General features: G+C 41.2%; 4 protein-coding genes across 4 annotated transcripts in view; 2 read left to right on the top strand and 2 right to left on the bottom strand.

The window, feature by feature from the left end:
* LOC119408504 (septin-8-A) overlaps positions 1–2,952 on the bottom strand; it is an 11,912-nt gene extending 8,960 nt beyond the window's left edge. Inside the window, exon 1 of the mRNA XM_037675333.1 lies at positions 2,862–2,952. Within this exon, the coding sequence (XP_037531261.1) occupies positions 2,862–2,879 (18 nt within the window). The 5' untranslated portion in view covers positions 2,880–2,952. The remainder of the gene's footprint in view (positions 1–2,861) is intronic.
* LOC119408264 (glucocorticoid receptor) overlaps positions 1–18,972 on the bottom strand; it is a 156,577-nt gene that overhangs the window by 55,707 nt on the left and 81,898 nt on the right. The window lies entirely within an intron of this gene.
* Positions 12,231–14,762, top strand: gdf9 (growth differentiation factor 9). Its single transcript, XM_037675334.1, has 2 exons — positions 12,231–12,661; positions 13,764–14,762. Exons 1-2 carry the CDS (start codon positions 12,295–12,297, stop codon positions 14,645–14,647), a joined length of 1,251 nt encoding a protein of 416 aa, XP_037531262.1. The 5' UTR covers positions 12,231–12,294; the 3' UTR covers positions 14,648–14,762.
* On the top strand, positions 16,565–18,327 carry LOC119408513 (cytochrome b-c1 complex subunit 8-like). Its single transcript, XM_037675342.1, has 3 exons — positions 16,565–16,626; positions 17,748–17,919; positions 18,148–18,327. The coding sequence occupies exons 2-3, from the start codon at positions 17,766–17,768 to the stop codon at positions 18,240–18,242; spliced, it is 249 nt and encodes an 82-aa protein (XP_037531270.1). The 5' UTR covers positions 16,565–16,626; positions 17,748–17,765; the 3' UTR covers positions 18,243–18,327.

An 18,972-nucleotide genomic window follows, 5' to 3' on the forward strand; every position in this document is an offset into this window, starting at 1 on the left:
GGTAAGCAAGTAAGTAGGTGAGTAAGTGGGTACATAAGTGGGTGGGTAGTTGGGTAAGTAAGTGGGTAAGTGGGTACGTAAGTGGGTAGGTAGGTAGGTAGGTAGGTAGGTAGGTAGGTAGGTAGGTAGGTAGGTAGGTAGGTAGGTAAGTAAGTAAGTAAGTAAGTAAGTAAGTAAGTAAGTAGGTAGGTAGGTAGGTAGGTAGGTAGGTAAAAAGGCACATTTGATGGATCCGATTCCCCAAATGTATTAATACAAAGCTTAAAAGGCTTCTTTGCAAATGAGGTCATCTCCCTCTTCAGCTGAACTGTCCGCTCTATAAAAAGGTTTGTCCTGTCAAACCAAATTCATCAGGAACAGACACGTAGAATGGTCTGAAATAAAAAGCACTGAGGCAGATTCTTGCTTCAGTAGTGATATAAAGGTTTTTACTTTAGTGTATGCAGAGACATTTTAACACAGTGGTTTATGCGTGTAGTGTCAAAACTTTCACTTTAGTGCTGCAGACTGAAATGAATGATGGTCAAAAGTATCTTTTTATTTATCAGATGATGTAAAATTACTGTAATTTTTACAGGATTAAAGAGAAACTTGAATTTCTGTTTTTCACGTTGATCGAAACAAATCAAAGCCTTTTCAACAGAGTGGAACCGTGTTCTCCGTCACACGGAACGGATGCTGCTTCAGCTCGATGAACTGGCACGCTGAGGCCTTTCCCTTCCCAAATCCGGACTCTCCAGGGGGACGCTGGCATCTTGCAAAAAGCTCAACATGAAGACCATGAAGATGTGGTCAATGCAACAATCATCTGTTTCTAACACACACACACACACATGAAAACAAAGAGCTCTTTATCCGAGTTATTTCACAGGATGGGAGGATTTTCAAGCTGATGGCTGCTCTCATAACCCCACTATGATTGTTAAAACACAAATTATAGGCTTGCATATTTTAAACACACTGTGCAAAAGTTTTAAACTAACCCTTTTTATCTTTATGCCTTAATGTACCTCCAAATATTCAGAAGTTGTTTTAAAGTGGTTGCGTTGGAGGTTTATTGTTATTATTTTTTAGCTTTCTGAGCTTTTCGTTGGTCTAATGGCTGATTTTTCACTCATTTTTAATCTGGTTCTTTTTACTGACCATGACTGCATAATATGTAGGGTGAGCCTGAAAAACTAGACAAGTAGATAAAAGAAGAAGTGTCATGTCTGAAGAAAAACCAAACAGCAAAGGAAGAGTATCTGAAAAACACGTCTTTAATTAAAAAAAATAAAAATCCTGCAAATCCTGAAGCAGGATCTGAGCTGCATCATTCTTCAAAAAGTTTAACTTAAAGAAAGTTTTTGCCTAATAGTTTTTGGAAATCACTTTGTTGGTAATAAAACACAATTCTATGTAACAGTCTGATATTTGGTATTTTCTACAAATCTTTGTCATACGTGTAACAAAGTGCCTGGAGAGCCAACTTAAATAAAACTGGTTAATTTCCAAGTTGTGTCAACGCATCACTGAGTTATCCACTGAGCTTAAGATCATTCAAAGGTATTTTTGTTCTTCCACCAGCGTGTCCCGCACAGCCAGAAAACTTCCAGGTTTTCTCTCAAATTTCTGGAGTACAGAAAGATACCCAATCTTCCAGACTTCAGTTACATTTGAGCTCAAAACGTTTGCTCTAAAACAAGAAGCGACGGGTCTTTTAAACTTATCATAGCCCAAACATAAACAGCAAAGAAATATAAAAAAAAATCATGTATCACCATAATTAAAATTTTTTAAAGACACCACCTTAAGATTTAACCTATCAAGTATTTGTTTGAGTCTTATTTTTTAGTCTGCTTCTTTCTGCCTCTCTTGAAGACACTCGTTGTAATGTCACAAAGACTTGTCAAAAATATTCATAAAGTAAACAAACAAAAGCTGCACGTTGTTTTTTTTTTAAATACACATAATGTTTAACGTGTCTTTAAATATACACTTCGTAGTTTTGTCAGCTACAATTTGTTTACCTTTGGAAACAGCTGAAGTGACTGACAACAGGTCAACAATGACAAAGTCCATGAAAGAGTCATTTGGGATCAAAGAGTCCGACACGTTATGCAAATAAAACAATGTCTGGTCAAAACTGCAAAAATTACTCGATTTGAATGACGAGCTAGACATTTGTCTTCAGAATTATCTTAACTCTTCTTTAGCCACAGATTTATTCTTATATTTCCACCTAAACACTTTCCCAGAGAGTCTGATTCTGATGTGTTTATTTGGGTCATGTGACCCAAGCTTCCAGTTGTTGCAACCTAGTGCTTGTTTTGGTTGAGTGCAGACCCACATTTCAGAACTGCATATCAATATATCTGGAAAACTTCTGGAGTGAACTCCTTCAAAGTGCACCACTTGATATAGTTCAGGCTAACCTTTTATTTTTAGTTTATTCTCATAGTTTGCAATGCATATCTTTAATGACAGCCGTCAGAAAGTGATAGACAGGTGTGCGGTTACCATGGAGACCCTAATTATCTCGGTACGAGGCGTATTCTGGTTAAACGTGACTTCTTTTTTTCTTATCTTAAATTAAAACAGAATTAATGAAGTAATTCTGGTTAGTAGCAAAGGTTCTTTAAAAAAAATGTTTTGGAAATGTTCTAGTTTTCAATCTGCGCGTGAGCTCCCATCAGGTGCTGATTGTAAACAGCGTAGTGCGGAGAGTGACGCTTCATCCTCCTCCTCATCCTCATTATCAGGCACAACAAAACATTGGTGCTGCATCACCACCCTCCCCACCTGAATCATCCTGTTCGGATCTGGCCCTGAAACGATGAGCTAACAGTAGATCATCACCAGTCACTGCGAAAACACATTACCTCACTGGTCGCCATCATAACCAGAGCGCAGGAGTCCCGTTTTCAGCCGAACCTGCCCGGTCCAGTAGGACTGCTTCAAGGCAACACCCCCTCCGTGACGGAGGGCGACCGAACAGCCTGCTTCACATAGGGGGGGGTCGTGTCATTGGCTGTGTAAGGCAGTCCCATGCAACATTTAATCAAATCACTCTCGTTTGAACTTGAGCCTGTATGGAAGCCGAGAGAGACATTTCTTTACAATATTTCAAGATATCATCTCCTGTTTTCTTCAGCTATTGGGTTATGATATTTAATTTTTATTTGAAGAATGAATGTCCTTTTTTTCCTTGTGATTAAGTCCAGCTTTAATTAAAACAACTGGCTAAGGTCAAACGTCAATTTGAGATTTTAATCTATGTTTTTATCCTCAACTTTTTTACCTGACTTCATCTGGTCCATCACGCTTCATTTTAATTAAAAAACATTAATTAATTAATTAAAAAAAATCCCAGAACATAATCATTGGACATATACAACTGATGAACGTATGAGTCAACCTAATGCAAGATGGCCACCACAGCCCACTGACCTTGAAAACAGAAAAAAATCAATTTTTATGTAATTTTAAAGACACCATGCTAAATTTAGTTATGATTGTTACTTAAAGGCATTCATAACATACTTTGCATGCTCCTTGTACAGGATTTTTTTCGTGTTGGAGTCAACCCTATTTGTCTGTCAGAAAAACACTTTTTGAACCACTGGGCAGATTTTTATGAAACTCTCAAAAAGTACGAGCTATAGCATATTTGTGTAAGCTAATGTCGATTAGTGAATGGTTGATTGATTAGCTGGTGACTATCATGAATTCAGAATCAGAGAGTCAGAGAGATTGATTTGTCATACACACCACGAGATTATGTGCACATGGTCCCAATACATCCCACATGAAAATGTAAAAGAAAAACAGTAATAAGATCTAAGATTAAGATATGAACTAAGAAAAATGTTAAACTAAAAATACACTAAGCACTAGTAGTATAGAAACCATACGCTGAACAGCAGCACGAACATGAGTCTGTGTGAGCAGATGAGCATGAATGAACACAGCAACATGAAATAGATCAGCAGCAACATGAAACAGATCAGCAGCAACATGATGTGATTTTTCACAGTGATTATTCTGGTTAGATTTTCATGAGTCTAACAGCCTCAGGGTAGAAGCTGTTCCTCAGTCTAGTGATTCTACTTAATGCTCTTCAACCTCCTTCCTGAGGGGAGCTGGGCAAATAGTGTGTGTGCTGGGTGAGTGGGGTCCTTCATGATGCAGGTGGCCCTCTTCCTGCATCTGGGAGGTGTAGATGTCTGTGGTGGTGGGGAGGCTGACTCCAACAGACTTCTGTGCAGCCTTCACAGAACTGAGTTGACTCCAAAAGGGATTCACTTGTAAATCCAGAGAATAATATATTTTTGCTAACAGATAGATTATGCTAATGAAGGCTGTCGGATGAGTGGGCCCCAGTGGGAGGCAGATGCAATTATTTTGGGGGGGGGGGGGGGGGCTGTGCCCCACATTGCCCCCCTCTAAAACGAACTCCTGTCTGAAACATTTTATTCAAGATTCGACAAGTGATTGCGTGGATTTAATCCAAATTCGTTTAGATGAAAAATAAAAGTCAAAAAAGAACATTTATATATATATATATATATATATATATATATTTTTTTTTTTTTTTTTTTTTTTTTTTATGGGTCCCACTGCAAAATAATACAAAATAATATAGAATACAAAATAATGCAACACTGAAAATCAAACCTGTGAGCACCATAGCAGTTTATTAACTTTAATCTCTTCACCCAACATGGAGTGATTTAATGAACTGTAGCAGCCTGTTTAGACGGGGAGTGTCCACACGGGACCGATTCGGATTATAGTGTCCGGAAGAGGCAGCAGGTTGGAGAACAACAGAGGAGGGGGGGTGAGGTGGAGCAGCCGGGCTTTTACCCTTCAATCTGCACATTTTCATTGAGTTTGCTGAAAAATGTCTTTGAGCCAAGAATCCGTGCTGTCCTTCCTGCTGGAGCGCGGGGGTCAGGCGAGGAACTGGGATCTGGTGAACCATTTTCGGAGCCTCCTCAGCAGCGGGGCTCCGGCGGAGCAGCAGCGCAGCAGGGAGCTCTTCAAGCGGCTGGTGAACAGCGTGGCCGTGGTCCGACACAGCGACGGCGTCAAGTTTGTTGTCGTCAGGAAACGATACCAGGACTTTGTCAAAGATGAGAAGCCGAGCCCAAACAACAACCCGAGTTCTGCAGCGGAGTCGGACGGGATGGTTAACGCAGAGGAACAAAGGAGCCGCGCGCGTGGCTCCTCCTCACATGAGGAGAGCGTTCAGAGGAAAAGCTCGACCGTGCTCAAAGTGTTGAATGTCTCCGGGGAGCAGCCGCGCAGATCAGGAGCCGTGTTCGCTGTCATAGCAGTCAAATCCCCAGACTCTGCAGCACATCAGAGCTCCCAACCAAAACCTCCTCCCATGCCTGCTAAGAGCTTTTCCACTTGCACCTTGAAAAGTTTGGCAACCAAGCAAACAGAGGGCATCGACCCCCCAGGGTTCCCCCTTTTGCGGCCCCAAAGTAAGAGCACAAAGCATCCACATGATGCCACAGAGACGGTGCCTTTGGAGCCTTTAGCTCACCAGTGGCTCGTGAAGTGTGCTGCTGGACTGTGGGGGTCCGTGTACGCCTTGCTGCTGAGGGACACACGCCTGGTCCACAGGAAGGACTTCATGTCAGGCTTCACAGCTCTGCATTGGGCCGCCAAGGACGGCAACGTTGACGCGATCCACAAACTCCTGGAGATTTCCAGCCGAAAGGGCACAGGCGTGCACGTCGACAGCAAGTCGCACGGAGGATACACACCTCTGCACATTGCGGCCATTCATGGCCACGCCGAGGTCGTGGCTGTACTTGTGCAGCGTTATGGAGCCAGCGTAAATGAAAGGGACAACGATGGCAAGAAGGCCCTCCACTATCTGGAGAAGGGAGCGTCGGCTGAGGTCAGAGGGCTCCTGGGTGGACTGCTGCAGGACAGGGAGAAAACTGAGGACGAGGAGGACAAAGAGCAGCACAAAGGCTTCAACACCATCAGTAAACTCTTCCATCCTCACTCAGGGAGGAGACACAAGACAAATAGGTTTGCTCATGAGTGGTGAAATGGATAAAACTGATGCTTCAGACGCATGTGACCGTACTGCAGCTAAAAGAAAGCTTGAAAATGTATTGTCATTGCCTTATCAGTGACTACAGTAACAATATCACTGCTTGGACCACTTCAAGTTTGTTCATCTGGTCAATCCAACAGTCTCTCACTGGCCTTAAAGCCCACACTTAGGTTAGATAATCGTGCAGAAAAGAAAGTGGGAAAAATGTGCCTTTGTCACAATTTACATCAACATCGCAATATTAAACAATATTATTGTACATTGCAAGTTTTTCCAAAACTGTATAGCCTTGATTAGTACAGTGTATCACTGTCGTATAATAGATTGTAGTTTAGCTACATATTAACAAATACTGAGTTATAGTGCACAGTTGGACCTTATTAATATTAAGTAATAAATCTATAGATGTAAAACCAGAGGGAATTGAGGACTTTGCATATTCATATGTACTGTGCTGCTTTAGTCAACCTCTGTATACCAACATGGTTCAAGTCCAATTATTGTATGCAAAACAGCATGGACATATGACTGTTTCTTTTTTTAAATATTATTTTTTGTAAGCTGGAGATTGTGATGGATGAGGACAGTCTACTTTTATGGGTCAAAATATGTTATAAGAAGACCTAAAGACTCACAACACTAAACCTGATCTTATTTTTATAAGCATTTTTTTTTTAACAGATTAACTATGTGGATATTTTAAAAGTTACTGAGTGTGTTCATGAATCTCTCATTCAATAACAATAAATAGCATTTGACTAAAACAAAAACTTGTCTTGATTTTACAGTTTTAAATATCACGTGCTGCCAAAAGGCAACGGCGGGCAACAATGTTTTTGCTCGTGTCTGGACGTGTTGACGTGTCTGGTGCCAAAATATCTTGTGAGTAACTGGATGTATTTCAATGAAACTAAGAAAAGTAATCAATGGACGCACCCTACAGCTCGTTAACTTTAGAAGTCAATTAAGATGGCTACAACTAGTGGACATTAGCTTACGCCAAAACGTCAGTTTCATCAATATTGAGCTAAAAGTTGATGTGGTCGTAGCTGACTGTCACACTTAACGCCGTGAGCGTGACATCTCGCATAATCGCACAAGATTGTGTGTTACTTTAGTGTAAAACATTGAAGATGCTGGGTGATATGTAGTCCTTGATAGAACGCTAGACCTTTAATTTGTCTTATCGTGGCTGACTTAACATCCATTTACAGACTTCTCTTTTTTCAGAGAGCTGTGCAAACACACTTCTCTCCTGCTGGGCCAGATGGAAGGCAGACTGGTGACATGAAAGGAGACAATGATAAAGCAGCCATGATCAAAACAATGTCAGGACAATGACGTTTGTCTTATCTGGGAACAGGGTTTCCTCCGAACAAAGTTCAGCTGCGCTCACAGAACCTGCTGAACAAATCAGACTCAAGATTTAAGTGATTATAACCTTAAAACTGCTCACACTGAAAGAAAACAACCCTTAGAGAGGTTTCACCATCCAAAAATCAAAGCTTTGGATCAGCTGCAATTAAAAAAAATAAGAATATTTTACATTGTTATGTTTTTTTTTAATTATATCTATCATGAGTGGTTAAGTGGCAGTAACAATACTCCATTAGTATTTTTAGAATTAAAACTTAAAATGGATCTAAAACCAACAAGATGGTGATGTCACAGAAATCAATAAATCAATAGAAAATTCATAACGAAAACTATAAGCACTCAGCTTTGGCAAGGTCTTTTAAGGTAACTTCAGGTTCTGCTGGAACGTCTAGAGCAAGGGGTCTGCAACCTTTTAGATCCAAAGAGCCATTTCTACTCTTCACTTACGAAACAAAAGCCGCAAAACCTGCTCCAACAGCGATTATCAACTGGTGGCTCATGGGCCACTTAAAATGTGTATGACAGGTTTTGTTGTTGTTTTTTTCCCAGCCATTGGGGGTGACTTTATAAAACAAAAATATATAATGAATTTTCCTTGCACAGAGATTGCTGGACATGGGCACCGGTGACCCCCGTGACCCAAAATGGAAGAAGCGTGTAAAAGATAATGGATGGATGGATGTCAATGTGACTTATTAAATTTTTAGTTTCAAAACAACTTTTGTATTTACTTTAACTTGAATTAGGTCTGTTCTTTATTAGCACCATATTTCTTCTAGGCAACTTGTCCGAAAGGTATTCTAAAGAATTTCTGATGGATCTGAGAGAACAATCCCAACTTAAGGCCAGATGTTGGGTAAATGAAGTAGCTAAATCTAATCATCATTATTTTCTCTAATTTCATTTAAACATTTGGAGAAAAACGGCTAAAACTAGACATTTCTCTTTACTGTGGGTATAAAAACCAATGACTTTACATTTTTCATTATGTTTGGTGAAAACGTCAAGGAGCAGCAGACCAAGGACCAAGAGCCACATGTGGCCCCAGAGCCGCAGGTCTAAAAGACGGGGCGACAGATTTCCCATATTTAAAGACAAAAGGAACTCTGTCATTATTGTGATGAATGCTCCAGTTGCCTAAAGTGAACTGACGTTTGTGGAGAATTTATGTCTGTTCAACAAAGCTGACCTGACCGACTCGTTGATGTGATGTGCTCATTTCCAAAACAAAGCAGATGACAAATAAATGCTTTATAGGTTTATCTTGACACAACATGAATTATTTCCTGCAGTTTTAGACAAGCAAATATAAGATTTCTCAAATAGTCTTAATTTACCAACACAAAGTTTAGTTTTTTTATTGAAGTGCTGAAAAGGTCAAAACTAAAGTATAATAATTATCACCCACTGTCATGAATGAGCAGACATAGATGTGTGTGTGAACAACTAATTGATTATCCTGATGCATGCTCAATAATCCAGGTAGAAAAATCTAAAAAAAAATTAAATCTGATCCTCTGGACATTCAAAACAGGTGAAAAGGAGGAACCCAGACCCAGACCAGTGGTCATTCCATATGTTGAGGGAGTATCAGAGAAACTGAGACGTTTATTTTCTAAACACAACGTCCCAGTGGCTTTTAAACCCCAAAATACATTACGGCAAAGACTGGTTCATCCCAAAGATCCAGTCCCCCGGCACAAACAGAGCAATGTTGTGTATGCTGTTCAGTGTCAGGAGGGCTGTGATCAGTCTTACATCGGGGAAACTAAACAGCCACTGGCCAAAAGGATGGCCCAGCACAGAAGATCAACATCATCAGGCCAGGACTCTGTGGTCTACACTCATCTCCAGGCCAGCGGTCACTCTTTCAGGGATGAAGATGTTCACATCCTGGACAGAGAGGAACGATGGTTTGAGAGAGGAGTAAAGGAGGCCATCTTTGTGAAAAGAAATCATCCATCGTTAAACAGGGGTGGAGGCCTACGTGTTCAATTGTCCCCCTCTTACAATGCTGTGATTGCTAGTATCACTCAGCCCTCTGTGAATAGTAAACAGCCATCAGTGTGCTAATCATCCATTGTTAGGCTGATGGTCCTTCTTGAGCATGTGATCAGCTGGTTTGGTTGTCAGCAGCAAAACTGGTTGATCCACTCTGAGAAGGTGCTATTTAAGAGACTGAGTTGAAAACAGCACCTCAGACTGAGGAAGTCTCTCGGATGAGAGACGAAACGTTTCTACATTTTTTTGTTGTTATGTTTTTTTTTTTTTTTGAATGTCCAGAGGACCAGATTTAACTTTTTTAGACCTAATTGATTAACTTTTAAAGCCAACAAAATTCAGTATAGCAAAATATGAAAAACACACTCTCAGCAGGGTCCTGGAGGGTGAGTGGGAGTTTGCCCAACCAGTCTACATGTGCTTTGTGGACTTGGAGAGGGCGTTAGACCGTATCCCTTGGGGAGCCCTGTGGGAGGTACTCCAGGAGTATGAGGCACCAGGCCCTTTGATACGGGCTGTTTGGTCCCTGTATGACCGGTGTCAGAGCTTAGCCCGCATTGCTGGCAGTAAGTCGGGTTCGGTCCCATGCAGTGAGAGTTGGACTCCACCAAGGTTGCCCTTTGTCATCATTTCTGATCATAATTTTTATGGACATAATTTCTAGGCGCAGCCAAGGTGTTGAGGAGATCCGTTTTGGTGATCACGTCTCTGCTTTTTGCAGATGATGTGGTCCTATTGGTTTCATCAGGTCGTGATCTACAACTTTCGTTGGAGCAGTTCACAGCCGAGTGTGACGCGAACGGGATGAGGATCAGTTCCTCCAAATCCGAGATCATGGTCTTCAGTCGGAAAAGGGTAGAGTTCCTTCTCCGGGTCGGGGAGAAGGTCCTGCCCCAAGTGGAGGAGTGCAAGTATCTCGGGGTCTTGTTCACGAATGAAGGAAAAATGGAGCGTGAGATCGATAGGCGGATAGGTGCAGCGTCTGCAGTGAAGCGGGCACTGTACCGGTCTGTCGTGGTGAAGAGAACGCTGAGTCAAAAGGTGAAGCTCTCAATTTACCAGTCGATCTACGTACGTTCCTACCCTCATCTATGGTCATGAGCTTTGGGTTGTGACCAAAAGAACGAGATCACGGATAAAAGCGGCCAAAATGAGTTTTCTCCGCAGGGTGTCTGGGCTCTCCCTTAGGGATAGGGTGAGAAGCTCGGTCATCCGGGAGGGACTCAGAGTAGAGTCGCTGCTTCTTCACGTTGAGAGGAGCCAGTTGAGGTGGCTCAGGCATCTGGTTAGGATGCCTCCTGGACGCCTCCCTGGTGAGGTGTTCTGGACACGTTCCACCAACAGGAGGCCCAGAGGAAGACCCAGAACACGCTGGAGGGACTATGTTTCTTGGCTGGCCTGGGAACGCCTTGGGATTCCCTTGGAGGAGCTGGCCCAAGTGGCTGGGGAGAGGGAAGTCTGGGCCTCCCTACTTAAGCTGCTACCTCCACAATCCAACCCCGGATAAGCGAAAGAAAATGGATGGATAGATGAAAAACACAAAATGGTGATAATTTATTCCGTTTTACAGATATTGAGCTTAAATTTAATTAGTTATCCTCAATACATACTCCAAGCCAGGGGTGATTCTAGGATCTGACCTTCTAGGGGTGCTTAGCCCCCGGTACTGACAATGGCTCTTGGCTTGAATAATGCACCCCATGGTGTGGTTTTTGAGAAGTGCAAAAGCTTACGGCACCTGGTATTTCCAGGTGGTCTCCCATCCAAGAACTAACCTGGCCTGACCCTGCTTAGCTTCGAGATCAGATGAGATTGTTCAGGGTGGTATGATCGCAAAACTCCAACAATATCTAAAGAAAATGGGGTGTTGCTCCTGGAGGTAAGGGGCATTTACCTTCGGAACAAATTGAGGTCACCGACTGGTCAGCTGTTGACGAGCAAACTGGACTGATTGACAGGTGGCGTTGAGGATCCGACTCGTGCAAAAAATAAAATAAAATAAAAATCATAGATTTTACTGTCCCTTTTAAGAATGAGAGTGAGTGAGAGAGAACTGAGCTTCCTTACAAAATCCTAATAATAGTTTCTTTATTTTTCATGAGTTAAAATTTAGGGGTGCTTGAGTACCCCCAATAAGAAGCTAAAATCGCCACTCCAAGCACTTACAAATAAATATTCCATAAATCATGAAAAACCCTATTGTCTGGTGTTGATAAAAAAAAAAAATATGGTGACACTCCATAATATGTTCAGAACAAGATGACTGTTCTTTAATGAATGGCTTTCCTTCAAAGAAAGTTTGAATTTTGAGTTCACCGCCGGAAGTCTAGTGCAGTCTCCTTCAAAATAAAATATAAATAAAAAAAATATGACACTTTGACATTAAAAACAAGCGAATCATTCTGCGCCCTGCTTTTATGTTATTACAATTTGAGTAGTTCATATTTCCAGACACGGTTTAACATGTTTCAATGTCGCTTGTCGTGTTTACATTTTATTCCCGATAAAACCGGAAGTCCTTTTTTTGTACTCCATAATTTCAAAGGCCATGAAAGTTTACTAAAACACTCCGGTGAGTTTTATTAACGGAAGACAGCAGTTTTACGCTTTTTAGTTGCTTTTCATCATTTAGACGGAGCCCAGACAGCTCGTGACGTCTCTGCTTATCTCCCTGCTCTCTTGAAAAAGGGGCTGCGAGTGATGCAGGTGATTGGAAACACCTGCGCGCGTTGAAGGGCAGCGGCACGTGCGTGGTCCCCCACCACCGCACCGCCTCCCCCACGCGCTCCCTCGAGCCCTCAGCGGAGAACCTCTCCCTTAAGTTTTGATTTATTTATTTTATTGTTTACTTCTGCGTGATGGGGAAACGAATGTTGATGTCAGCCGCTGCGGGTCGTCTCCGCGCCCTCCTGCTCCTCCTCCTCACCTGCGGGAGCTGCGCCTCCTCTCCGGCTGCCTCAGACTCGCTGCCCGGCCTGGGAGGCTTCACCTACCCGTACAACAGCATCCTCTCCCCGCTGCTCAGAGCCCTGTCCGAGCACGGGGGGGCCAGGTGGGACTCGAGCCTGCGGAGGACGATGACACCTGAGCACAGGTACATGACGTACCTGAAGGAGGTCTACAAGAAGGCCTCCAGAGTTCAGAGGAGCATCGAGGGAGGTCAAGTCCACAACACCATCCGACTGATCAAACCCCAAGATGAGTGTCTTACACAAAGCAAGAAGGGTAATGGTGACTTTATTATTAACATAAACTATTATTAACATAAACTATTATTATCACTAATGGCTATCAAACTTTTCAACTCCTCCCTTTGTCTACACATAAGACAATCAAAATTAATAGTGAACTACAATAAACACTTTAATTTCTGTCTGCACCTGACCCGTTTTAGAACTTAATTGCTTTTTAATATCTATATCTTGTGCAATTCTTTGTATGTTCCCTGTACTGAAACTCTAGCACAACAATTTCCTGCAGGATTAATATAGTTCTATCTTAAATTAAATTTACACAATTTCCAGCCTAATTCCCAGGTTTAATGTGTGTAAAGGGGTTTGGGGGAACCAAATTTGTCACGCATTGCCCATCAGACAGAGAAGACGTCGAATAATTTTTTTTAAAACCTCATATCTGAACAGTCTGGTGCAAAAGTTTTAAACTGCACTTTCATTTCTTTTAGATTTTGAAAAGCAGCCAAAGTCCAAATATTGTTTACGCTCATTTCAGTCCTCTCCGTGTAACTCGTCCTATGTGAGGAAAGTGGACAACTACGGAGATGGACAGATGGATTCAGACCTGAGACAAACCATTCTTCAGTTGTTTTAAGTTTCAGCTCGGAGCTCTTTGTGAATCCTCTTGTTGGTCTAAAATGTTTTGTGTCAAACTGTCGCTGAAATGAACTGGCGGATGAATTTTATTGAAACTCAACTCAAAGTAATCATTGAATTTATTAATAATTTTTAAACTGAACCCTCCATCCTCGTTTGCCCCACTCTGGGCCCATGAACAAGGCCCTTGACCCCCTCGGCCCCCCAGCTGCTTGACTTTAGATGGCAGCCCATGCGTCACATGTGCAATGGGGAAAAATGCAGAGAATTTCCCCATTTGAATAGAGTACAATAAATAAATAAAAAAATTATTTAAAATGTTTAAGTCTTTTGTTGTAAGATATGGATAAAATCCAACCAACTTAAAGTCTTTTTTTTTTATGTAAACAAATGCTGTTTATTCATAATGGTTATTTTGGCTTTATGTAGTGAGCACATGGACATTCAGTGAGACTAACATGGTTTGGTGCCTGGAACTTTGTCGTCTTCTGTTTCAGGAACTTTTCTGCAGGATTTGTCTTACAGCCTCGATCAAGTGAGAAGAAAAGAGCGGCTTCTGAGGTCGGCCCTGCTGTACAGCTTGGACCGCGAGAACTCGGCGCCGGTCTACCCTGTGTGTTACCTGAGCATCAAGGAGCACGACCAGTCCGACCAGTGCCAGCTGTGCGCCGAGATCCACCACACTCTGAACTTCACAGACAGGAGTGGGAGGAGGAGGAGCAGCAGGAACTGGGTGGAAGTCGACGTCACCCCGTTTCTTCAGCGCTTCAAAGTGCATCAGAAGAACATGCACCTGCTCATCAACACCTCCTGCCCCGAGGAGCACGGAGCAAGACGCCACAGCTCCAGAGCGCCGCCGGAGTTCACCCTGAGGTCGCCGCCGCTCATCCTTTATCTCACCGACACGAGCAAAGTCGCCCACCAGAGGTCGAGGCCGTCGGGCACAGATCCGACGCAGAGGCGTGGGCACAAGAGATGGAAGAGGGAGTCTTTAAAAAGTAAGGCAGGCGACAAAAGCCTGGACATGCAGCTGCCCGAGCTTCTGCCGAGCTCCGAGTTCCCGACGACTGACTGCGCCCTGTACGACTTCAGGGTGCGCTTCAGTCAGCTCAAACTGGATCACTGGATTGTTTTCCCACCAAAGTACAACCCCAGGTACTGCAGAGGCGTCTGCCCGAGGGCCATGGGCTTCATCTACGGCTCGCCCGTCCACACCATGGTGCAGAACATCATCTACGAGAAGCTGGACTCGTCCATACCCCGACCCTCGTGCGTCCCCTCCCACTACAGCCCCCTCAGCGTCATGATTTTCGAAAAAGATGGCTCTTACGTCTACAAGGAGTTCAAGGACATGGTCGCCACAAGGTGTACATGTCGCTAAGCGGTCGCCATCAGATCTTCTGACCAGGCTTAGATGAATTGATCAAACTGCTGCACATAAAATAAGATCTGGAGCAGGTGTGTTTACACTATAAACATATTTTATCATCATGTTAAAGGGAAGTCTGGCTGTGTTATTTATTAATTTATTTATTTATTTGTCTTGTTCAACTTACTGTCAACAAAATATAAAGTCAACTTTTTTTTTTTTTTTTTTTAGTTCTAATTTATTTGTTGTTCTTTGACTTAACACAATTGTTCTTTTTAGGTAACACCTTGTTCTGTACAGGAAACAAACGTCTAATCACTTTTTTTTTTTACTTTTATTTTACTCCTGAACCTGCAGCGCTCTCTCCAACCTCCAGAATGAAATGCAACTATTTATTCCTCCTCGTCAGTGACTGTGTGTGTGTGTGTGTGTGTGTGTGTGTGTGTGTCTGTCTGTGTGTGTGTGAGCTCTGTGCTTTTTTTTTTTTTTTTTTGAACTGGTTAAATGTGACTAAATATCAGTGGGATGAATTCACTGCGTGTCTATGCTCAGATTATGAATACTCAAAAGGATGATGTGTACACCTTCTCTGAAAAGTGGGGAAAATTAAAAACGTATAAAAAGATTATGGTCTTGCTGAATATGTATCAATGTTCCAAGAGTATATTTCAGAGATGGACAGCAGAACTGATTAAATTTCAATAGCTTATCAGCCTGAAGATGTGCGGTTGTCTTTTAATGACTGGTCGGATCAGAATACCTGAGTGGTGTCAATATCATTTTGTCCATAACGTTCCATGAAATGGAAGATTTGTCTTTGACATCTGGCTCATAAAAGTGAAAAATAAAACGTATAGAAAGCTTTGCTAACCCAATAAAACATTCTAAAATGCATGATGCATTAAAAACAAACTGGTCATGGCTGTCTGTTTGGGTAAAAATTCTTGTCTTTTGGCCATCAAGACCTTTTTAATATCTTTAGTGTTTCTGTATTTGTAGCTTTTTAAATGTGGATGTCTGATTTAAGCCTTTGCCTTTTTTTGAGTATACCTATTTATTCCTTGTTACTTGTAATTAGCACTTGGCTGTAGTTAAGGAAAACTGAATCAAAATTATTTTCACAAGTCTGTTGCAGGTAAGCTCCTAAACCTTACTTTTCTCACCATGCAACTTTGACCAAAAATGTATATTTTTTTCAAATTCAGAAATTTATTTAAATTTTTTTTTTCTTTTGAGTTAATAAAACTGCAGAGCAATTGTGCCTGCACTGATTCTAAGCACCGTCCAAATCCCCTTGTTTAATTTGAGTATGTTTTGATTCCAGGAAGCCAGGCTTTCTTGTGCCTTAGCTCTCCAAATTTTATGACGGTCATTTGAAAGTTTTACTTTTTGAAGTTTGTCTACTTTTTCTGGCCAGTTCTTGTAGCACAGCAAGACTTTGAATTTTTTTTCTCATTTCATTTTCATTTACCCTCCATTTATACAGGTAGTCTCATTGAGCCACGAGAACTTATTTTCAAGAGAGACCTGTTTAGGGAGCAGATGGTGGGGGTTAAGGGTCTTGCAAGACTTGGAATGAGTGGGGGACATAGCTGAAGTCCAAGATCTCCTAAAATACCCAAACACATATTGCTTCACATCACTTAACGATTATAATAGTCTGACTGACTGAAAGCAAAGCAGTAAGAACTGTAAAATTATTTTTACAATTGTGCTATTTTATCCTAGTTCTTCAACACAAACCTATAAAATCATGCCTGCAAGAGGCTTTAGCCTGAGAAAAGGTTTGCTGCCGTTTTGGTTATTAACGCAAATTACACGGTGCCCTACCCAATTGTTAAATTTCCATCATGCGAGAGCCTGCAACATGAAGCTTCACCGCTGCAGTATGCGCCTGTCCATCAGGTGGCGCTGGTGCCCTCAGCGTCCACAAACAAGCAAACACCAACCCGGAAGTGTCCGAATAAACACGACTGTCAAGAGGCAGAACGGTGAGTCTCAAGGTTATGAATCAAAATGTGTATTTATTCGCTTTCGTCGTGTTTTATATATGTCATGTGTCATTTATCAGAGTTTGTATAATGTGTTTTAGCAGAGTGACTTCAGCCTTTTTGAGCGCAAGTAAAAAACAAAATTCGGGTCTGTCATATTTAGCAGCTAGCGCTAACCAACGCTAGTTCAGCTCAACTACTGTCGTTTTGTAATTTGATTTTCAATATTTATCAGAAGCCAATTGAAGTTAGTTTCTTGTTCAGAGCTGTAACTCATGCGATCTGGTCCAAAAACACGTTGAAAACGTATTCAATAAATTGGTTAGCATGCCAATGCTATAATCGCCCTACAATTAATTTAAGTTCAAACAAAGTTCAACACTGACACAGGAATATTATATTTTATCTGATCATGCTAAGATAAATGTAATTAAAATAAATATCACTACTAAAACTGACAAGTTTATGGCAGTAGTTTTGTCGTGACTGCTGGGTTTAGCTGAGAAGAAAACTCAGGGCGATTTTAACTAATTAGGTTTAAAATGGAAGTTAAATAAAACATTAAACAAAAATATTAATATCGTTTGGTGTTTCTATAAAATATAATTGCGTGGGAAATGTGTGAATATAATTTATAACAGATAATCAATTTTAACAGAATAAAGCTAAACATTTTCAGTTAATTATTGCATCTTCATGGATGGAGTAATTTATTTAAATTTCATGTTAATTTCAAATATTTAAATCTAACTTTTTCATCGTCCAACCCACAAACTAATAGTGGCAGAGACGTGTAGCTTTTACTGATCATTAAATTGTACAAATGTTGTCAAAAACTTGAGGTTACTAAGAGCTTTAAAGATAATGTCAATAAAAATTATAATATTTTTATCTGGTAACAAATATTGTGTATAATTTCTACTCTGTTTAAATGTTTAAATTAAGCTATTGGCAAACATTTTAAATTTACATATTTTTACAAATCTTTTTGAGACACTAAACTAGGTGTTTTATTCACACAGTGGGGTCCTGTCCCCTAATGTCAGTTTAAATGACATTTCCTTAGTGTATGTGCAGATGTGATTGGGTGTTTGCTTACAGTCTTAATGTTGATTTTTCAGATCATCTCATCTGTGAACATGGGCCTCCATTTTGGAAATCTGTGCAAGGTCAGGCATGTAGTCACATTCAGTTTGTCCCCCTTTGAGCAGAAGGCTTTCCCCAACTTTTTCACCGAAGCATGCCCAAATACGTGGAGAAGGTTCAGGGGTTCGTTCATAAGAATCGCTCCTCGTAAGTTCTCGCATCTTTCTGTAATTATTTTAGTATTTGATGTTTTAACGTTCTTGTCTACTAGAACTCCTCATGATTGCTACCACTCATTAAACTTTGATCACGTATTCCTTGCCATCTAATATGTTGAAAAATTGCAGAAAGGGTCTGAGTAACATTTGCATATCAAATTTGGCTGCATAACTTTTATGGTACTTACATTCTGTTGATTTGTCCTGCTGTTTGCAGATGTGGCTTTATTTTTTTTGATCTACAACTGGGGCAACTCCGTCAACAAACAGAGCAAAAGGAAGAACCCTGCTGACTACGAAAACGATGAATAAACATCCACCACCTCTCCAGAAGCTCCTGTCTTTTCCAACTCTGTCTAACCAATAAAGATGAAGCAAAAGAAAAAAAAAAGTGAAATCACTTTTTGTGCAAATCAATCAGACCGGTTTGATGCTGTTATTTATACAAAGATGAAACTCGCTCGATTTGAAATCAAAGTTCTGGTGTGCATTTAATTTTTCATCTGTTGAAAACTAAATCTCGGAGGCAGGACCACTGATTCGGGACTGAAGGTCCTGGGTTCGATCCCCATTCATTGCACATCTCGTGGTGTCTGAGCAGGACACATTATGCCCTGTTGCTCCCGGGCACTCCCAATAGCTGCCCACTGCTCCACCTTGTGGTGGATGGATTAAATACAGAGAGCCATTTTCGCCCGCCGTTGTATGGGAACATACAATGATGACAATACATAACACATTATGTATATATGTGTGTGTGTGTCAGTCAGAGTCAGAGTTTCTTTATTGTCATTCGCACCTCATGTGGTACATGTGGTGGAGCGAAATTATGTACACAGGGTCCCAGTTACATCCAACAATAAAATGTCTAAGAAAAACAGTAATAACATCTAAGATATGAACTAAGAAAAACATCAACTAAATATACACTAAGCACTCATAACATAAAACATTGAACATCAGCACAAACATGAACATGAGTCTGTGAGCAGATGTGCACGCATGAACACATCAACATTGAAACAGATCAGCAGCAACATGA

This window comes from Nematolebias whitei, chromosome 4, assembly GCF_014905685.2.
Source record: "Nematolebias whitei isolate Nwh7 chromosome 4, NemWhi1, whole genome shotgun sequence".
NCBI classification, from domain to species: Eukaryota; Metazoa; Chordata; class Actinopteri; order Cyprinodontiformes; family Rivulidae; genus Nematolebias; species Nematolebias whitei.

Bases quoted from the DNA above. Each gene is read 5' to 3' on its own strand.
- gdf9 (XM_037675334.1), top strand. From the start codon at position 12,295: ATGGGGAAACGAATGTTGATGTCAGCCGCTGCGGGTCGTCTCCGCGCC. The intron at 12,662-13,763 runs GTAATGGTGACT...CTTCTGTTTCAG, and splicing joins TCTTACACAAAGCAAGAAGG to GAACTTTTCTGCAGGATTTG.
- LOC119408513 (XM_037675342.1), top strand. From the start codon at position 17,766: ATGGGCCTCCATTTTGGAAATCTGTGCAAGGTCAGGCATGTAGTCACA. The intron at 17,920-18,147 runs GTAAGTTCTCGC...TGCTGTTTGCAG, and splicing joins GTTCATAAGAATCGCTCCTC to ATGTGGCTTTATTTTTTTTG.